Source organism: Glandiceps talaboti, chromosome 1, assembly GCF_964340395.1.
Source record: "Glandiceps talaboti chromosome 1, keGlaTala1.1, whole genome shotgun sequence".
Classification (NCBI taxonomy): Eukaryota; Metazoa; Hemichordata; class Enteropneusta; family Spengelidae; genus Glandiceps; species Glandiceps talaboti.
This window is the reverse complement of record NC_135549.1, coordinates 26,072,344-26,089,376: the sequence shown is the minus strand read 5'-3', so window position 1 is coordinate 26,089,376 and position 17,033 is coordinate 26,072,344. Positions and strand designations below refer to the sequence as shown.

Below are 17,033 nucleotides of genomic sequence, written 5' to 3'. Positions count from 1 at the left end.
TTTCAAGTCATGGATGTCTCTATAGTTTTTATGCAGATGACTCTTCACTTTATATGTCTTGTACTATAGATAATGAAGCTAGAATGGTTTCTAATCTTGAACTTTGTATTTCTGATGTCAGGTCTTGGATGTCTGAAAATTTCTTGTGTTTGAATGATGATAAGACTGAATTTGTTATTTTTTCTGCTACTTCGGGTGATCTGTCCACTAGTAGAGCGATTACAGAAATTCGTGTTGGCGATGCTCTGATTCCCGTCCATTGTCAGGCCAAGAGCCTTGGAGTGATCCTTGACTCTTGTCTGACAATGAAGCCGCATATTGGACAGATCTGCCGTTCTGCCACTTTTCATTTGCGTCGTATTGCGCTTATCCGCAAATATTTATCTCAACCTGCTACTGAGCAATTAGTTCATGCATTCATTACATCTCGAATAGATTCATGTAATTCACTTTTCTTTGGGCTTCCGAAGTACCTAATCAACCGTATTCAACGTATTCAAAATATTGCTGCTAGAATTGTAACTCGTTCCAAAATCACCTTTCACATCACTCCAATTTTATATCAGTTGCATTGGTTACCTGTTTCTGAACGTATTGTTTTTAAGATTTTAGTTCTTATTTTTAAATCCATTCATAGGCTTGGACCAATTTATCTTTCTGACATGATAGAACTATACGTTCCACGTCGTAATTTAAGGTCAGCTGATCAGTTCAAACTCTGCCCCATTCGATCACGTACTAAGACATATGGTGATCGTGCTTTTAGTGTTGCTGCCCCCACTCTCTGGAATAATCTCCCACTCAACATCCGTCAGTCACCTACCTTATCTGCTTTTAAATCCAATGTTAAAACTTTACTTTTTGAAACTGCTTTTTAAGTGATATTTGTATTGTATGAATTGCTTACAGCGTCTTTGATCACATTTTTTTTGTGGATACTGACGCTTTATAAATAAATTATTATTATTATTATTATTATTATTATTATTATTATTGTTATTATTATTATTAATAACAGAAAAAGTACAGCAACAACAACATACTAATAGGTGTATATAAGATCACATTACTGTGGGATATATTTAGTTCATATGTTACCATTTAATTCATCTTACATTGTAAAGACGTCTATGGCCTATTAATAACACGCCAGTCAACTAATCCCAGGAGGTAGGAAGGACTTCTTACCTCATGACTAATATAACTTATAATTTGTACAATGTACTACTATCGCTGTGAACTGCTATGTGACTGATTATTGGTAATTCTAGATAGTCATTTTCTACACAATATAACAATACTCAAGCTCTAGTAGCTGTGGAGATATTCTCTAACAAATTGTGCAACATCTCTTTCGAAAAAGAAAAACAATAACCTACCTTTTCAGTGAAATTCAACTGGTCGAAGTCATCATGACCCTCTCGGCCCGTACCATAACAAAGCGCCAGCTGGTTAATGAATATTCATAAGCCGGTAAAATTACGCGCCTGTCTGAATAAGCGTTAAAATCTGTCTTATCGGATGTAGACAGATGTGTATAGCTATAGATCACACTTTAATTTATTAATGATAAATTAAAGAGTTTTACTGAATGTTTTCATTATATTTATTCTCTTGTTTATAATTATTACGTCATCTCGGCGCTTCCGGCGCCATTATTTACAGAACGACCACCAAACAAGCCCTAAACATTGTATCAATTTTCAATGAATAGAATATCGATCGAAACGTCCAATGTGGATTACAGTTGAAAGTACCTTGTTGATTTATTCGCGTTTCTCGATATTATGTCGTTTAGGGACGTCATACCTAGGTTATATCCGCCAATAATCGTCAATTTTTGTTTAAGGGTGACATGCTCTTTTAGTTTGTACTTAATACAACATTTACGGATCAAAATAAGTAATAAAACACCGTCTTTATAGATGGATGTCAGTCAAAATAACGCCAGTTTTGTCAACGACGACAAAAGTTGATGCAAAAATAAAACTTAAATATTGATAAAATTAATACAGAGTATTAATTCAAAATACTAAAACGATACGAATTTTGTATATTGTATTCGGAAAAAGGATGCAAAATTTGAAAACTATTCGTTAAAACAAATTGAACCGACGAGAAGTTCGCACCCTGTTGAATTCAGAAAACGCCATTGTGGGCTATGAGAAATTACACAAAATCACGGCATCGCCGTGGATACTTGTCACCTCATAAAACCCCTTGGTTTAACTTTTTTTATTTTTCTGTTACTTCAACCAATATTTAAGATGACATGTCTCACTATGTCGCCCTAAAACTCTATCGTTTCAATTTTTCGAATTTTAATCCCATTCAGGATCTAGGAAAAATTGCACCTGCATTCTCCTCTCAAACAAGATCTGCCCCCTACCCTCCCCGGCCCTTTCCTAGTCAATAGTAATTTATATATAGTTTCCGATACATGCACCACATTCACACTGCTCAGTGGTCGGCAAGCTTCGTACCCAAGGATTTTATTTCTCGGACTCGCCGCGTACCGTACCGATATATAAGACACGCTACATGCGCGCGCATAATGTTATCGCTCGCAATGGAAAATGTGATAAAGCAGCCTTGTCCAATCACGACACTGATCTAAGTGTCTCATAAATAAAGAGCCTGAGTTTTTACGTAAACGGGTTACGGATAAATCTAACGAGATAACAAATCATTTGAAATCAATAAATCATGGACAATTGTATGTATGTCTTTTTTGCATTTGCCGTCATACAATGTCAGAACACGTGACACGTACGTTGAAAATGACAAACTTTTAATTTATTGCATTGCAGACACGAAACGTAAATAAGACTTTAATATTGCAAAGAATGTGTTGTATTTGTACAGCAAATTAAATTGGCGGTGTCAACTTGAAGGGAAAATTATCAGTTTGTAAGTATCAATTGTAGCCGGGTTTTGGGGGGTTCGTTTTTTCAGTTTCTATAAATGAATAGTATTCACTTCTTCATAGCATATGTTCACATATAAAGCATGTGTTTGGATCGTCTGAAATTTATCTAAGATGTTCCATGATATTTTTTAAGTTAACCAGATCGTGATTGTAACCTTAAATTTGTCTTGTTCTGGAATCATTACTTAGGAACCGGTAATGTCGTTTTACTCTTCATGGGGGATCCGGAATCATGCAAACTTCCCGTGTAGGTGTTTTACTCGTCACATAAACATATATGCAAACGTCAAATTCATAATTTTGTATCACATCACAAGGGGCCATATTTAGTTCAAGGCACTTCACCACTCACCTTTTTTTTGTTTTGGAACGTATAGACACTACCACTATACGAAAGGTCATATTTGACCATGTCTTTCCACCGGGGTAAATCTTGGGCAGAGGATGTGTAAATGTGGTGAGTATGAGACGAAGTTCCACATTTGACCTAATTTACCCCCCCCCCCCCGGGTGATCTCTCACCTGGGGGTTGTAGACAGTCAAAAGGGCTACTGCCTCTCGTACTATCCCTGGACAGAGATGGTGGTTAGGTGGGTAACAGGTATGGTAAAGGTGGGTAAATTTGACTTTTCGTATAGTGTACGCTAGGGACGCTGTGGAAACTGAAAATTAGGAACATTTTTTTAAAAATATTCAAAAAGTGACAAATCGGACAATAAGGGTACCCTATTGTTTGCCTGTAGGCTTTCAACGGATCATCCACTATGTTGTTACTAACAGTAGTGGTATACTTGCAGTCAGGATAACCTTTCCGTCCCGTTACTTGTTGGTTAACCGCCGCTTAGACTGTACGTAGATTCGACATTGTTTACGGATACATACACCTGTAACCCCCGACTCGTTATTTTAGCTTATGGTTAGGCAAAACTTATAAATAAAAATATTGTTTTCAATCCTATATTTCTTGAGAGTGTAGGGTAGATAGGTCGGAATTTTATTATACCTTTTTCTGAGGAATTGTTTCAACCGTCACAATGCTTCTATCTGTGATAATTTGACGAGGCGTAAAAAAGATATCTGTGAAGTGGACGAATATAAATATAGACAATACTGTAGAAATGAACCAACTCAGTGTACTTCGTACTATACAGACCAAGGCCAGTCTCTCTATACTAGCTGAATTGGATATATTTTAAATGGCCGAAGACACGTTTGAAAGAAAATTTACCCGGTAATAGAGTAAATTTTCGTCAATTTACTTTTTGAATGTAAGAAATGTTTAGGGGTCGGCGGCTTAGGGATGGTCAGGTTATCAAAAACACTTGGGGGGGGGGGGGCTTATTAACAGTGCTCAGCGCCACCAACGACGAATCTTATAGTCTACTCTATATTGTGTGCGGTATGATTAAACACAAAGCCATTATTGTAATATTTATTTTATTTAAATTGTTGGTATGATACAGACACGTAATTATACATCAAATGTCAGAGACGATATAGTAGACGTGACGATGACATGATTTCAACATACAATTATTTTTTTTTCTTAAAAAAAAAGTGAAACGAAACATCTATAGACCTAAATTACGTCAACATTAAAAGTGAATTACGTTAAATTCCTTTGATCTATTATAATTCTTATACCCAGTACAGGTATTATGGAAGACAATACATTAATTACATATCCCCCACACCCCACCCCATCGGCCCGCCATAGATAAACCTCAAATGTCACGTGACTATCCATTGCACATCCGGAACAATGATTTTACTAGATGGATATTTTGACGTTTTAACACTGACTAGCTCAATATAACATATATATATATATATATATATATATATATATATATATATATATATATATATATATATATATATATATATATATATATATATATATAGTTTTGGTAGTACTGGAACTCTGATACTCACCGAGTTATATATATATATATATATATATATATATATATATATACATATATATATATATATAAAACACTGTCTTAGCAGATTGATACTCACCGAGTTATATATATATATATATATATATATACATATATATATATATATAAAACACTGTCTTAGCAGATTGATACTCACCAAGTTATATATATATATATATATATATATATATATATATATATATATATATATATATATATATATATATATATATAAGCTTATATATGCAATTATGGAAAGCGTAAATTTAGTTTGTGTAACCTGTGTAACCTTTGTTTAATCATGACACCTAGTTCACTAGAGTACTAGTCTTATTTGTGTGACCTAGCCCTGAGCTTCGTCGTTCAAGTTGTTATTTAGCAAACTTGGCATTCAAGTTATCATTATATAATCATAATCAAAATCTCTGGGTTAGCTAGATGTGAGTGGACGTGAAAGTTGTAAATTATATACGAAATATGCAACGCTTATATATGTTTGAAATATGCAGGCAATTTGGCAAATGGTATAAACATTTCATTATTTGGCCTTATATATTCAGACAAAGTTTACCACCAAAATAATTCTGGTACAAGACAGTTAATAATCAGTATGATAAGGTAATGATTGTACTCTGTTTACAATTTACTATAATGTAACAAAGAAATCCTTGGCATATGAAATAAAAATCGATCGAGCATTCCACTAGGCCTTGTATTATTTTCAGTGACCTAGTCCTGTATGAACATAACACAACTCTTTAAAAATTTTGGCAACATTTAATTTCAGTATTTTACCCTGATACATATGGTCGTCCGAATAAAGTCCAAAATTTGACATATTCATGGCACAGTCCTACAAAAACGAAAGGCTAGTAGAGGAGAGCCTCATTATAATAGAGGGCGCTAAACAATTGCATTAACGACTGATTGATATATGAGTATTGATACATTAATTACGTTTCCTGAAAACGATTTGTGTTTACCCTATACGAATAAATCTAGATTATAGTCATCACGTGTTCGACACTGGAAACTAATCTACAAACTATCACAGTGTTAACTTAAATCCTTACTCCCTAGATTTCTGTGAATTCGAAATAACAATGATTGTAACGAAATTCAACTAAATATTCATTCTCAAAAATAATGAGAACGAGGAAGTTCACAGTCTTGAAAAGTTAAAAATGTTCGTCCATTGAATCGAACATACCACAACAGGAATTCTGTTGTCGTAGTCATTAGATATTCATGAGAGAAAAACACAATAAAGGTTGTCTCTATTTCTTCTTCTTTTTCCCCTTTCCTTTTTTCCCTTTTTTCTTCGGTGCGTCCGGCCAACCGAATCCCCTTGCTTCTAGAACGTCCACTGCGTTATGGCATATATAATATGCATTAGTCATTGCTTCTGGGCTCATAATATCCACAGGTTTCTTTGTAGGTTTTGGTGAAGCTGATTTCGCCTTTTTCTTCCCCTTCTTTTTCCCACTCGGACTTCGACTCCGTGACTTTCTGTCCCTTGGCAAGGCCTTGGCGCTCTTAGAAAACCCCTTCCTCTTCCCTGGCTGTGAGGATACATATAAAAAATGAGAAAGAACAGTGATTATTTGTAAAAAGCACAGCGTTTAGAATTCAATACATGTAACAATAATAGGCACAACACACCCATATGTACATGTATATGTGTTATATACTTTCAAATGTATACAATGTGTTATACATTACGTACAGCGGCACCTTGGGTTGTCGTAGGTTTACTGGCACATTTCTTACGACGCCGACTCATGGTGACGTAGAAAGTTCAACTTGAAGTTCAATTACAAATGATATGGTGGTAAGCACATGACTTCTCAATCAGCTGCTAAATAAATCAATGAACTATATCTGCCACACGTCGATCGACCATCATGGAATCATTGCTATGTCCTTATAGCTCTAGCACTTCGACTCTCATGGTTTTCACTAACAGTAACTGGTCATATCTGAGTTGTCAAGGTAACTTCCTGACCCACATGCATTATCTGAGCATATTCCAAGATGGTGTTGAAATGAGACTTCAATCTACACTGTATACACAGTGACCGTCAGTTCGTTGCAACTCCAATAGCCCCCTAGTAACAGTTGCCATGATGCCGCATTATTAATTCAGTAAATCAATCGATAAGGCAACCCTTGTAGCCCTTTGAATGACTTTCAATTTGATGGTTGCGATACACGAGTGTAGGGCATGCCCTGTCATTTGGAAATGTCACAATACAATGTGATGGTCGTGGCTATTTTTTGTTCAAGTTATGGTTATATAAACTATCTGTATTGTTGACATTGCTTTGTTCGTGAGAAAACTGAGATGTGGGATTATGGTTGAGCCCCCTTCATGACCCTTCATATCCGGACATGTTATTCATTGCTGTGAAGTGTACCCGAGGAAACGCCATAATACTAATAATATACATACACGTTGAAATTCCGACTGACCATTACAAGAACGGTCCCCATTCGATGGCATGACAAACTTTATGCGATTCGAATTCGGATCGTTACGAGGGGAGGAGAATTGTTAATGTGCCATATTTTCGAACATGGGGATGGGGGGGGGGGGGGCTCTCAGTGTTGCTATTTAACAACTGTATGGTGTTGTTTATAAGAAGGAAATCGTTATTATTAATACTCATTAGAAATGTATATTGTGTGCTATTGGTGCAAATAATATGTAATGTTTCATTGTTAGGATTCATCAACGTGATGTTGAATTAATCTGTACATTTCAAATTTGGTGCTGGTGCTGGTGCCGGTGATGATGATATGATGATGATGGTGGTGGTGGTGGTGGTGGTGGTGGTGATGGTGGTGGTAATCGTGGTGGAGGAGAGGAGGAGGGGGGAGGGACGAGGACGATGGTGATTGTAACAATGATCGTGTTGGTGTAATTTTTATCTGGATAGATGAATTGACTTTTATGTGAATATTATTTTTTTTTAATTTGGTGTACAACACATGTATTTACTATTATGTAGATAGTAAGCCCGGTCTACTAACAAGTGTCACAAATTGTACACGTGTTCAGGTACATGCATATTGTGTCTGAACTCTAGATCTCTTCACTGAGATCCATCCACATGTTCATTCATCTCTAGTTGAAACTTGACCTAAATATATTATATATATATATATATATATATATATATATATACCCAGTTTGTACAGTATAATGGTATTTAATAGCATCAGAAGTTATTCGTCTAATTCAGTGCTGCCCATTCTTCGTATTTTGCCTTATTTGACTGAAGTCACCATGGTAACCACACACACACACGGTGAGTCCACAGACATAATCCTGCTATGAAAACTACACACGTTGTTATAAGCTTAGTCAGTTTCCTTTCTGAATGGCAAGCTTAATTTGTTTGGAGTCCCTTATGTAATCAACCAAGCATATGAAATATTCAATACTTTCCAATTAAAGAATGTATAATGTGGTTCTCGAGGGGTATGTTGATTGTAGTGCTGTTCACAATTTTATAGAGAAGCATGCACCCACCTGTGAATAACATACCTAATTTGATCGAGAAACATGACAATGTTGCCATGGAAACATACACACAATATTCTCGGTAACTCATCTATATTTTCTATTTACAATACCCATTACCTACTATTTCATCCACTGGCACCAATCAATCAATCAATCCGCCTGTCATATGTTGATTTACTTATATTTATTCAAATATATATTGAAAGTTGCATCTTTGCTGGCCACCTCTTCAAAATTTGTATAATTAATCAAAGCCTCAAATTACCAATTAAAGATCACATTCAGGTTACAGAAATGCATCATGGGAAATACTCACCATTTTTGAAAGTCTTCGGTGGTCCCACTGCCTGTCTGTTATCGTCGTATTAACATAGTGTACCTATAGAATAAAGATATATATATATACGTGTATATGAAATACTGACAGTTCACCGCTTCATTGCCAATACCGCTAAACCCTATCAACTATGGTCGAACATTGCGCAGAGATCGTGTATGATATTACTAGTATTAAAGTCTTTATCGTTATATATATATATATATATATATATATATATATATATATATATATATATATATATATATATATATATATATATATATATATATATATATATATATATATATAGTTTTGGTAGTACTGGAAAGAGTTCCAGTACTACCAAAACTATTACGCTCTGCCACTGCGGTATAGAGCACTGTCTTAGCAGATTGATACTCACCGAGTTATATATATATATATATATATATATATATATATATATATATATATATATATATATATATATATATATATATATATATATATATAGGGGTTTTTTTTTTTAAGTGTTTTATTTCGAGAGAGACAAATTACAGCAACACAAGTGTGAAAATAACACATGGCACCATTTGGAACATCTAAAACAAGTTGAAAAAAATAAGGTACAGTGCAGAGGTAGGGATATATATTAAAGTTCCAGTTGCAGCTATGGCTGTGTTAACCAACAGTTCAGATTTGTAAACTCAACTGCATGTGATGAAAGATGCATTTTTAACAAAGGACGTGTTAATAACTGGTAGACTTATTCACCAATGCAACGTCAATATATCTAATTTGGGAATCCATCTCAATGGACCAGTGACGTGCCTATAAGTACAGGACATGGTACAAACTTAACAACCCAATTCAAGTATTAAATTTTAATACACAGGTGGTCACAGCCAGGTGTTCACGCACCAAGTACTCTAATTAGATCTATAACACTCTGATTGGCTGTCTGTTCTATTTTTAGCAACTCACTGACAGAGACACTATGATGTAAATACGATGCATTTGAGATGATTTGCGAAGATGGAACGTTACAGAAAATACTATATTAAACTTAATTAATACAGTCCCCCTCTCAAGCTTTTCTTATTGTATAGTCTAACTCCTGACGACCGTAAGTTCCCATTTTACACCACGTTATCTTCATACATTATTGTATTAAAATGAATGAAGATAACGTAGCGTAAAATCGGAATACGGTCGTCAGGAACTATAGATTAGAGTTAATAGAACAACGGGAAAACACGAATTCCACCATGTTTACAGTAGTCGTCCTCATTGTTCATCTATTCAGCTGTTTAGCTATTGTTTCACCAATTTATCACGGTTTACTCTTTTCTTTAAAACAACCATTTACTGTGTCTCTCATACGCCCCTTCTCTCCCCACGCTCTGGTAATTATAACACGATAAAATGTATCGGAATTCAAGTCGAAATAACCTGACTACTACGACACAGCAGCTTCTGAGGAACACCAGGGTTTTCATCAAGTTGGATTTCATGGTTTGGTTGTTTTTATCAAAAAATCGATTGAACACAGGTCACTAATGTGTACCTAATTGCAGTGAAATTACTTAGAATTCAATGATCGATTGAATGCTACAGACCACAGTTCGGGTCATCAAGAACAGACTACAGTATTTCAATTTTGAATGTTACAGACCGCATGTCACCCTTCACCGACGTTGCTATGGTAACCGCTTAGTGGCATACATTTGCTTGTACAATTAAATACATGTAGTTTCAATGAAAAGGTAATACAAATACTACAAGTCAGACAGGCGAAAATAATAGCATATTAGACTAACAGGCAGAATTTATATTTAAACGCGGTATGAAGTATTATCCTATACTATTTAGCATATGTTGACCGTAAACCTGTGGATTTGGTTATAAGCTAGTATACAACCCTTGCAATAGTTGTATAGAAATACTGCTGATGAGAACGTCGTTTTATCAGTAGTAGTAGACAATTAAAAAAATCTTTATAGGTGCTGTAAAGTTTTCTCCTTGTCACGCTATCAAACTGACATACATTGATACTAAACAACACAAGGTGCCTCTGTAGTCTAGTTCCTATACAGCCTCGTTACCATATTTACGCCTCCACTCACAATAACAGTTGGGGGGTTCACTGATTGGATGAACAACTTTTTTGTGCTAATTGAGGGACTTTGACCAGACGTTGTTTTAGTTAGAAACCATGTTGGCATCCCGACTAGTGCTTCTGATGTAGGTTCACGCCATTTAAGTTGTTATCAATTTGTTGTTTATGTATGTGAAAGGTAGCCTTATACCATAATGCAAACTGATAAAAGTATCGCCTATATCTGTCGTGAGTAGTGTGGATGCCAACGTGACCTTTTACTAAACCAGTGGAGGTGCAAATCGTGATACCATACAGGAACTAGACTAATATCTGAGGCACCCACTATTTGTTTTTTGTATCAATGTATGTCAGTTTGATCGATAGTAGTGTGATAAGGAGAAGATCTTACAGCAAACTTCAAAGCCAGTTGTAATTGCCCACCACTGCTAAATCGACAGCATTTCTAGACAACAGTTGCAAGGGTTGTACGTAATTGTCGATAAAGGTATAGTAAGTATAATGCGTCTGCAACATTCTTCTGATTACGCCTGTGGCAAGGTAATGGGCCGACTGACTGGCCATCAAGTAGTGAAAAGATCCAAACAAACAACTCTGGAATGTACGTACGTGATATATGGAAATTACTGTTATGCTTTTTATCGACTGTGATCGATATCCGCTCCTAGCTCAGTGCATTCATATCATTTTGTCATTTGTACATTTCCAAGGAATCAATTTCATATCCTTGGCGAAACTCGACTTTCAGAATAAAGTCAATATTTTACTTAGTTATTTGACAATCGTAATTGTGACTGAGACTGTAAAGAGAACTTTCAATGACGACCATTTCCAAAATTTAAAAGGTTTTTTTTTCCTCGTCTAAGGCTCAATGTTTTTTTTCTTCATATAAACATGACATACAAATCTCATAAGATATGACGGTAGTTCTCGAATTTCACTCGGACGAAAATCGATAATGCTATTTGTGCTCAGAATTACGTCATTGCACTAAGTATGTATCATTCTGTTACAAGTAACAGGAGACTTTGGTCAGTTTTTAGTCATTCCGGTTGTGTCTCAATCAAATCAAATATTGTCTGTAGATTGTAATAGAAATATAAAACTAGAATAATATTGACAATAAGTGACAGACGCATGTACACGTCACAGAATTTATCTCTACATATAATGTCGATACATTAATTACACACCAGTACACACATATCACTTTACTTAAACAAAAAAGACTGTACTTCAACACATATTTTTTCTCTCAAGAACAGATCTACCCAAAGAATGCGAAGATGTTGTGGATAGGAGCATTTCCTCTGCTTTACAAAATCTAGGAGTATATATATAGTAGTATCTCTAATTTCTTGTTGAATTTTCATTTCTGTCCTAATAAAGTCTAAATACTTCATGCGTCACTCTGGACTTTGCTCCGTTTGTATCAACCCTTGCTTCATCATCACCAACAATAAACAGCAAAGAATTCGAAATTCAAACAACACATCGAGAAAATACTGTAACAGTGCCTTGTTGTAATGTGTATGGACGAAGGTAGCTGTTTACATTTGCGTGTGAAACTTGAACTACATCGCCGTAAAAAAACTGTATACGACTGCCTTTACTGTACAATTGCAAGACTGCTTATTCCTATAATGTCTGACAGCGGAGATTTTTGTTCTGGCTTGCAAGAATGCAAAACCGATTAGTATCGATGTATATCTTGTACTCCTTTAAGTCCTTTCTAAAAAAAAGGGGGGGGGGGCTCTAACAATTCACTGAAATTTGATCCCTACGTTTTATACATCATAGAAAATATATTAATTTTTGTTAGTATAGTTCTTCAAGTTGAGATTATTGAAAATAAACATTTACCTGACAGACGACCAAATCCACGGTGTTTCGTTGCCTATGGAAATGACAGCCACTGTGTATTGTTGTATGTATTATGTACTCTCTCTTAGCGTTCGATTACTTTACTTGCATATAAAATAAGTTAATCTAAGATTGTGAATATCGATCCAAAAATGCCAGTAATCCCATACTCAGACAATAACAGTGTAGCAAATCCTGGGTGTCTAGGGACTTCATATACCCTTTGTATTGTGTGCTTTCAAAGAATGTCTTAGCGAATTCCCAAATTGTCTTGGTTCACCAAATGAAGCTGATAACTTTTTCAATAGTAATCAAATCCCATCAGACTTCCATTTTTTTTAATTTGCATTTCTCCATGCAGTTATAATTATACAGATAATAATTATGGGTGACGAAACACAAAGAGAGTTACACTTATGTAAATAAACGGTACATACTTCAATCTATCTAATTAATTAGATTGGCTTTCATGAAGGCCAACGAGAGCTACTTTGCATATATATACAAATTCTTTAACGTAATCGGATGCATTCGTTTTTTGTTGCAATTCCCCTCGGCATTGTAATATTCCAACAAATGGAAGTCAGTTGATAAATAAAAGCAAAATGTCATCTACACATACAGTGTGATGACGTCATACTTTTGGTATTATCATTTCAAATGTTTTAGTTAATATATTACTATCTATTCAGAACAACTATGCGACATCTTTGCCCGCCGTGATTACGTCATGTGTCAATATGCTTCAAACGGGCGGCCATTGCCCTCTCCGTGTGTGTGTGTGTACACCATCACGTGCGTGTGGTTATGACGGCGGTGGTTATTTACAATACAAGTTGGATTTTAAGAAATGCTGTAATTTTTAAGCCCCGTGTGAAATCATGTTGCAAATATTCATCAGTGTATAGATTATTTTCCCCAGGCTACAGTATACACAATTTTGATATATCGACGTCAACCTCAAATTATTGAACTGTATGAAATTAATGTTGTTCAGAAAAACCACCTGTTGATTCTATTGTAATTTTTTCCATTTTTCGCAGGTCCATATTCAAAAAGCTACATCTGAAAAAAATTCATTCTGAAAGCAATTCCATCCAATTAAATGTTATATTTACATTTTAAAAACCCACATGAGTCAGTGATTAATGTTTGAGTACCATATTTGCATGTTGTTTGATCGACAACGATAACAGTAAACCGAGACAGCTGTTGGTAACTGTGAGCACGAAACAACATCTATATTTAGAATTACACAGAAATATTCGTGTTGTCAAACACATAACCAGGAGATTTACAATTATATCCATTGTTTGAGCCTTTACATTTGTTTGAGCATCGAAGGAATTAATATATATATATATATATATATATATATATATATATATATATATATATATATATATATAAATATATACATTACAGCGCTAGCGAGTGCCAATGATTGATTATAATATCTCCATCTCAGCTGCTATAGACGCAGTTTTATTTAGATAAAACGTAATGTTTACTTTTCCCAACTTCTGATTGCAAGTATCTACTTTGATCTCAGTGTGTTTACACACCGCGTTCACCCTTGAGTCGTGTTTTCATAATGAAGTTGCCTTTTAAGTGTTCTCTAGCTGTCAAATACGTCGACAACCTTCGGTATACCAGTTCAAAAGTTACGAACGACAGCACGCACTGAGTTGAATGGTTATTGTTTAAATGTTGACAATACGTATGGTTTCCCCGGACTGTAAAAAAAAAACCTCCAGTGTTTTTTTTTCTGAGGGGATCTTGTATGGCTTCTTAAAAGTGTAGTATGATAAAGTAGCGTTAACTCTGCATATTTAGAATCTACGAAAACTAAACATACGTGCCCGAAATATGTCGTCTATGACTTGTCATGGAATTTGGTCGACTGTGCCGATAGCAGTTAGCAACCTGTAGCTAGAGTTGAATTAGAGCGTGAATCTAAGCACCATGTTTGTTTTTAACGCTGTTGTTCTATTTGGGGTTAAGGTCCGTATCAACCCCGGCACTAATCCACTGATCAGGTGGTCTTATTCCATTGTTTACAAATCTAGACTACCGGGTGTACGCTGATAAATAGAACAGAAACTTTCAACACAAAGAATTAACTACACAGTTATGGTATACCGCAGTAGTTACCCAACAACGGACCAAGGTTAACGTTCAGTAATGTACACTGCGTGACATTACTATTCGACCCATGACATTGTCCATTTCATGGCCATACAGACGGCATTGTTAATAATACCTTAGTACAAATTATAAAGGTTTAACCTCACCGCTTAAAACTCGAAAATATTGTAATCGTGGACACGTTACCTGTATTGAGATATGCCAGTTGCGTTTTGATTAGCAATGGTTTCTAGAGTATGCTGTAGGTGGACGAGTATTGATAGACTGGCAGTGGGACCTTTGAAACTTCAATTAACACAAACTAAACATCACAAGGGGTAATTGAACCCATGCGGCTACTCGTACTCGTCTGGTGTCCATAATACAGCTCGGTCTCTTGAAGTCCATAGATACATCAAAAATACACACATGCCGTGGTTTCTAATCTCGTCTGAAACAATCACTTACCTCGTTGTTCTACGTTGTTTGCGACGTTCTAATGGAACTTTGGAATTCTAGTACGCGATTTCCGTGTAATTGTCCTATTCCGCCATACAGTGCTACACTAGGCAGGTGATTAGATTCTATTTTGTATGTGTCGCTAAGGGTGACACCGACGCTGTGCATGAATACCCATGTCTTTTGAAAAATAGTGGGGGCGCTGTTTTCAAAAGTGAGTGAATGGGATATCGGTACAAGCGTACGCACTATAGTACATGATGTAGAGCGTGAAGCCACAAACAGTGGTGTGGGTGTACGTTGATTGGTTGGTTGGTTGGTTGCTTAATGTAGGTACTTAGACTGGATAGAGAAATTTTTACGTGGGTGGAGGCAATCATGCGAAGTATGATACTGAATATGTAAATAACATAATGCGACGAAAGAAAACGGTAGTCAGTATATAAATATATATTACTGTACACGTGTGGATAAAGTAAACTTAAAATTTATTTTCATAAAATTTCAATCAAAACTAATCAAATTGATGTGTCTAATTCTAAGTAGTTTATACATAAATAATTTTTAATTTACGCCTTTCAATTCAACACTTCATAAATTATTCACTTATAGGTTTGTTAGCAACCACACTCAAAAGCGTAACTAGGGAGCCTCCAGCAATTAAAGAAGAGGGGGGGACCTGGGTAAATCAAGCCTGGGCTATGACAGAAAATTTGACCCTCCCCATAGTCCGTTGTGCTAAAAAGTGGCCCTCCCTCAATTGCCTTTCTTTGAAATATGACCCTTCCCTGTTCAAGTATTTCAATGCAAAAAAAAAACCGTCGCCGCCCTATGGCATAGAACTCAAGATTAGTAGTCGGGAGGTTCTGGGTTAGAATCTCACTAGACACAGGGAATGTTTCTGTAGCAAAGGCATTGTTGTTTCCCACTACCACCATAGTGAGTTTCTGTTTGTATTAAATCAATGCCTGCGTTTGGATTTAATTGGCTGAGCTGAACTGAGACCACAACTCCCAAAGACTAGATGAGCGCACAACTGACAACCTCAGGATCACGGTCAACATCTCCACTCCACCATATTATCCCCAATATCTTGCCCCGCTGTTTACCCTTTACTACTGTGAGACCCACTCCGCCTCTCCTCATACCACAACTAAAAGTTAATTCACTACATTTCACTGATACGTCATGATATCATCTTACTTTACGTCATAACATTACTTTACAATGGTGGCAGTGGTGGGACGTGGGAGTAGGATTTGGAACCGGTGGCAATGTTGAGTTCATGATAAAACCACAAAATATTGCAAATTAAATTTTTACAAATGAGTCAAAGTTAAATGTGACCATCCCCTAATTTCCATTTTCTAAAACATGGGCCCTCCTCTGAGGACAAATTTTTAAAAATTGACCAAACCCTAATTCCCCGCCCATATAAATATTGAAGGCTCCCTTACGTTACAAGCGTTGCACTTACAAGTTAGACTAGTGTATCAATTTTACAACAATACATTTCATCTCTATTGTTACCATGACGACGCTTTGACGAATAAAAATCAAAATTAATGTGTGTATTGGGGATACATAGGCTTTTTCTACTTTCAATATCAAATAGCCCTGTCAATGATAACAACGATGATGACAGTATCCAAGTGTCAATGCAGAGTAGTAATAAGTGTACAATTGTTATCTCTGTTGATAAAGATACGACAGTTTTTGTCTCCTATCTAGCAATTCCTTGGTGACTTTGGAAACACAATGTA

General features: G+C 35.7%; 1 protein-coding gene across 1 annotated transcript; it reads right to left on the bottom strand.

Moving 5' to 3' along the window:
- Positions 1 to 5,134: 5,134 nt before the first annotated feature.
- Positions 5,135 to 15,395, bottom strand: LOC144440462 (small lysine-rich protein 1-like). The gene is made up of 3 exons (XM_078129831.1): positions 15,280 to 15,395; positions 8,721 to 8,783; positions 5,135 to 6,437 (listed from the first exon to the last, which is right to left on the bottom strand). Exons 2-3 carry the CDS (start codon positions 8,721 to 8,723, stop codon positions 6,153 to 6,155), a joined length of 288 nt encoding a protein of 95 aa, XP_077985957.1. The 5' UTR covers positions 8,724 to 8,783; positions 15,280 to 15,395; the 3' UTR covers positions 5,135 to 6,152.
- Positions 15,396 to 17,033: the final 1,638 nt, after the last annotated feature.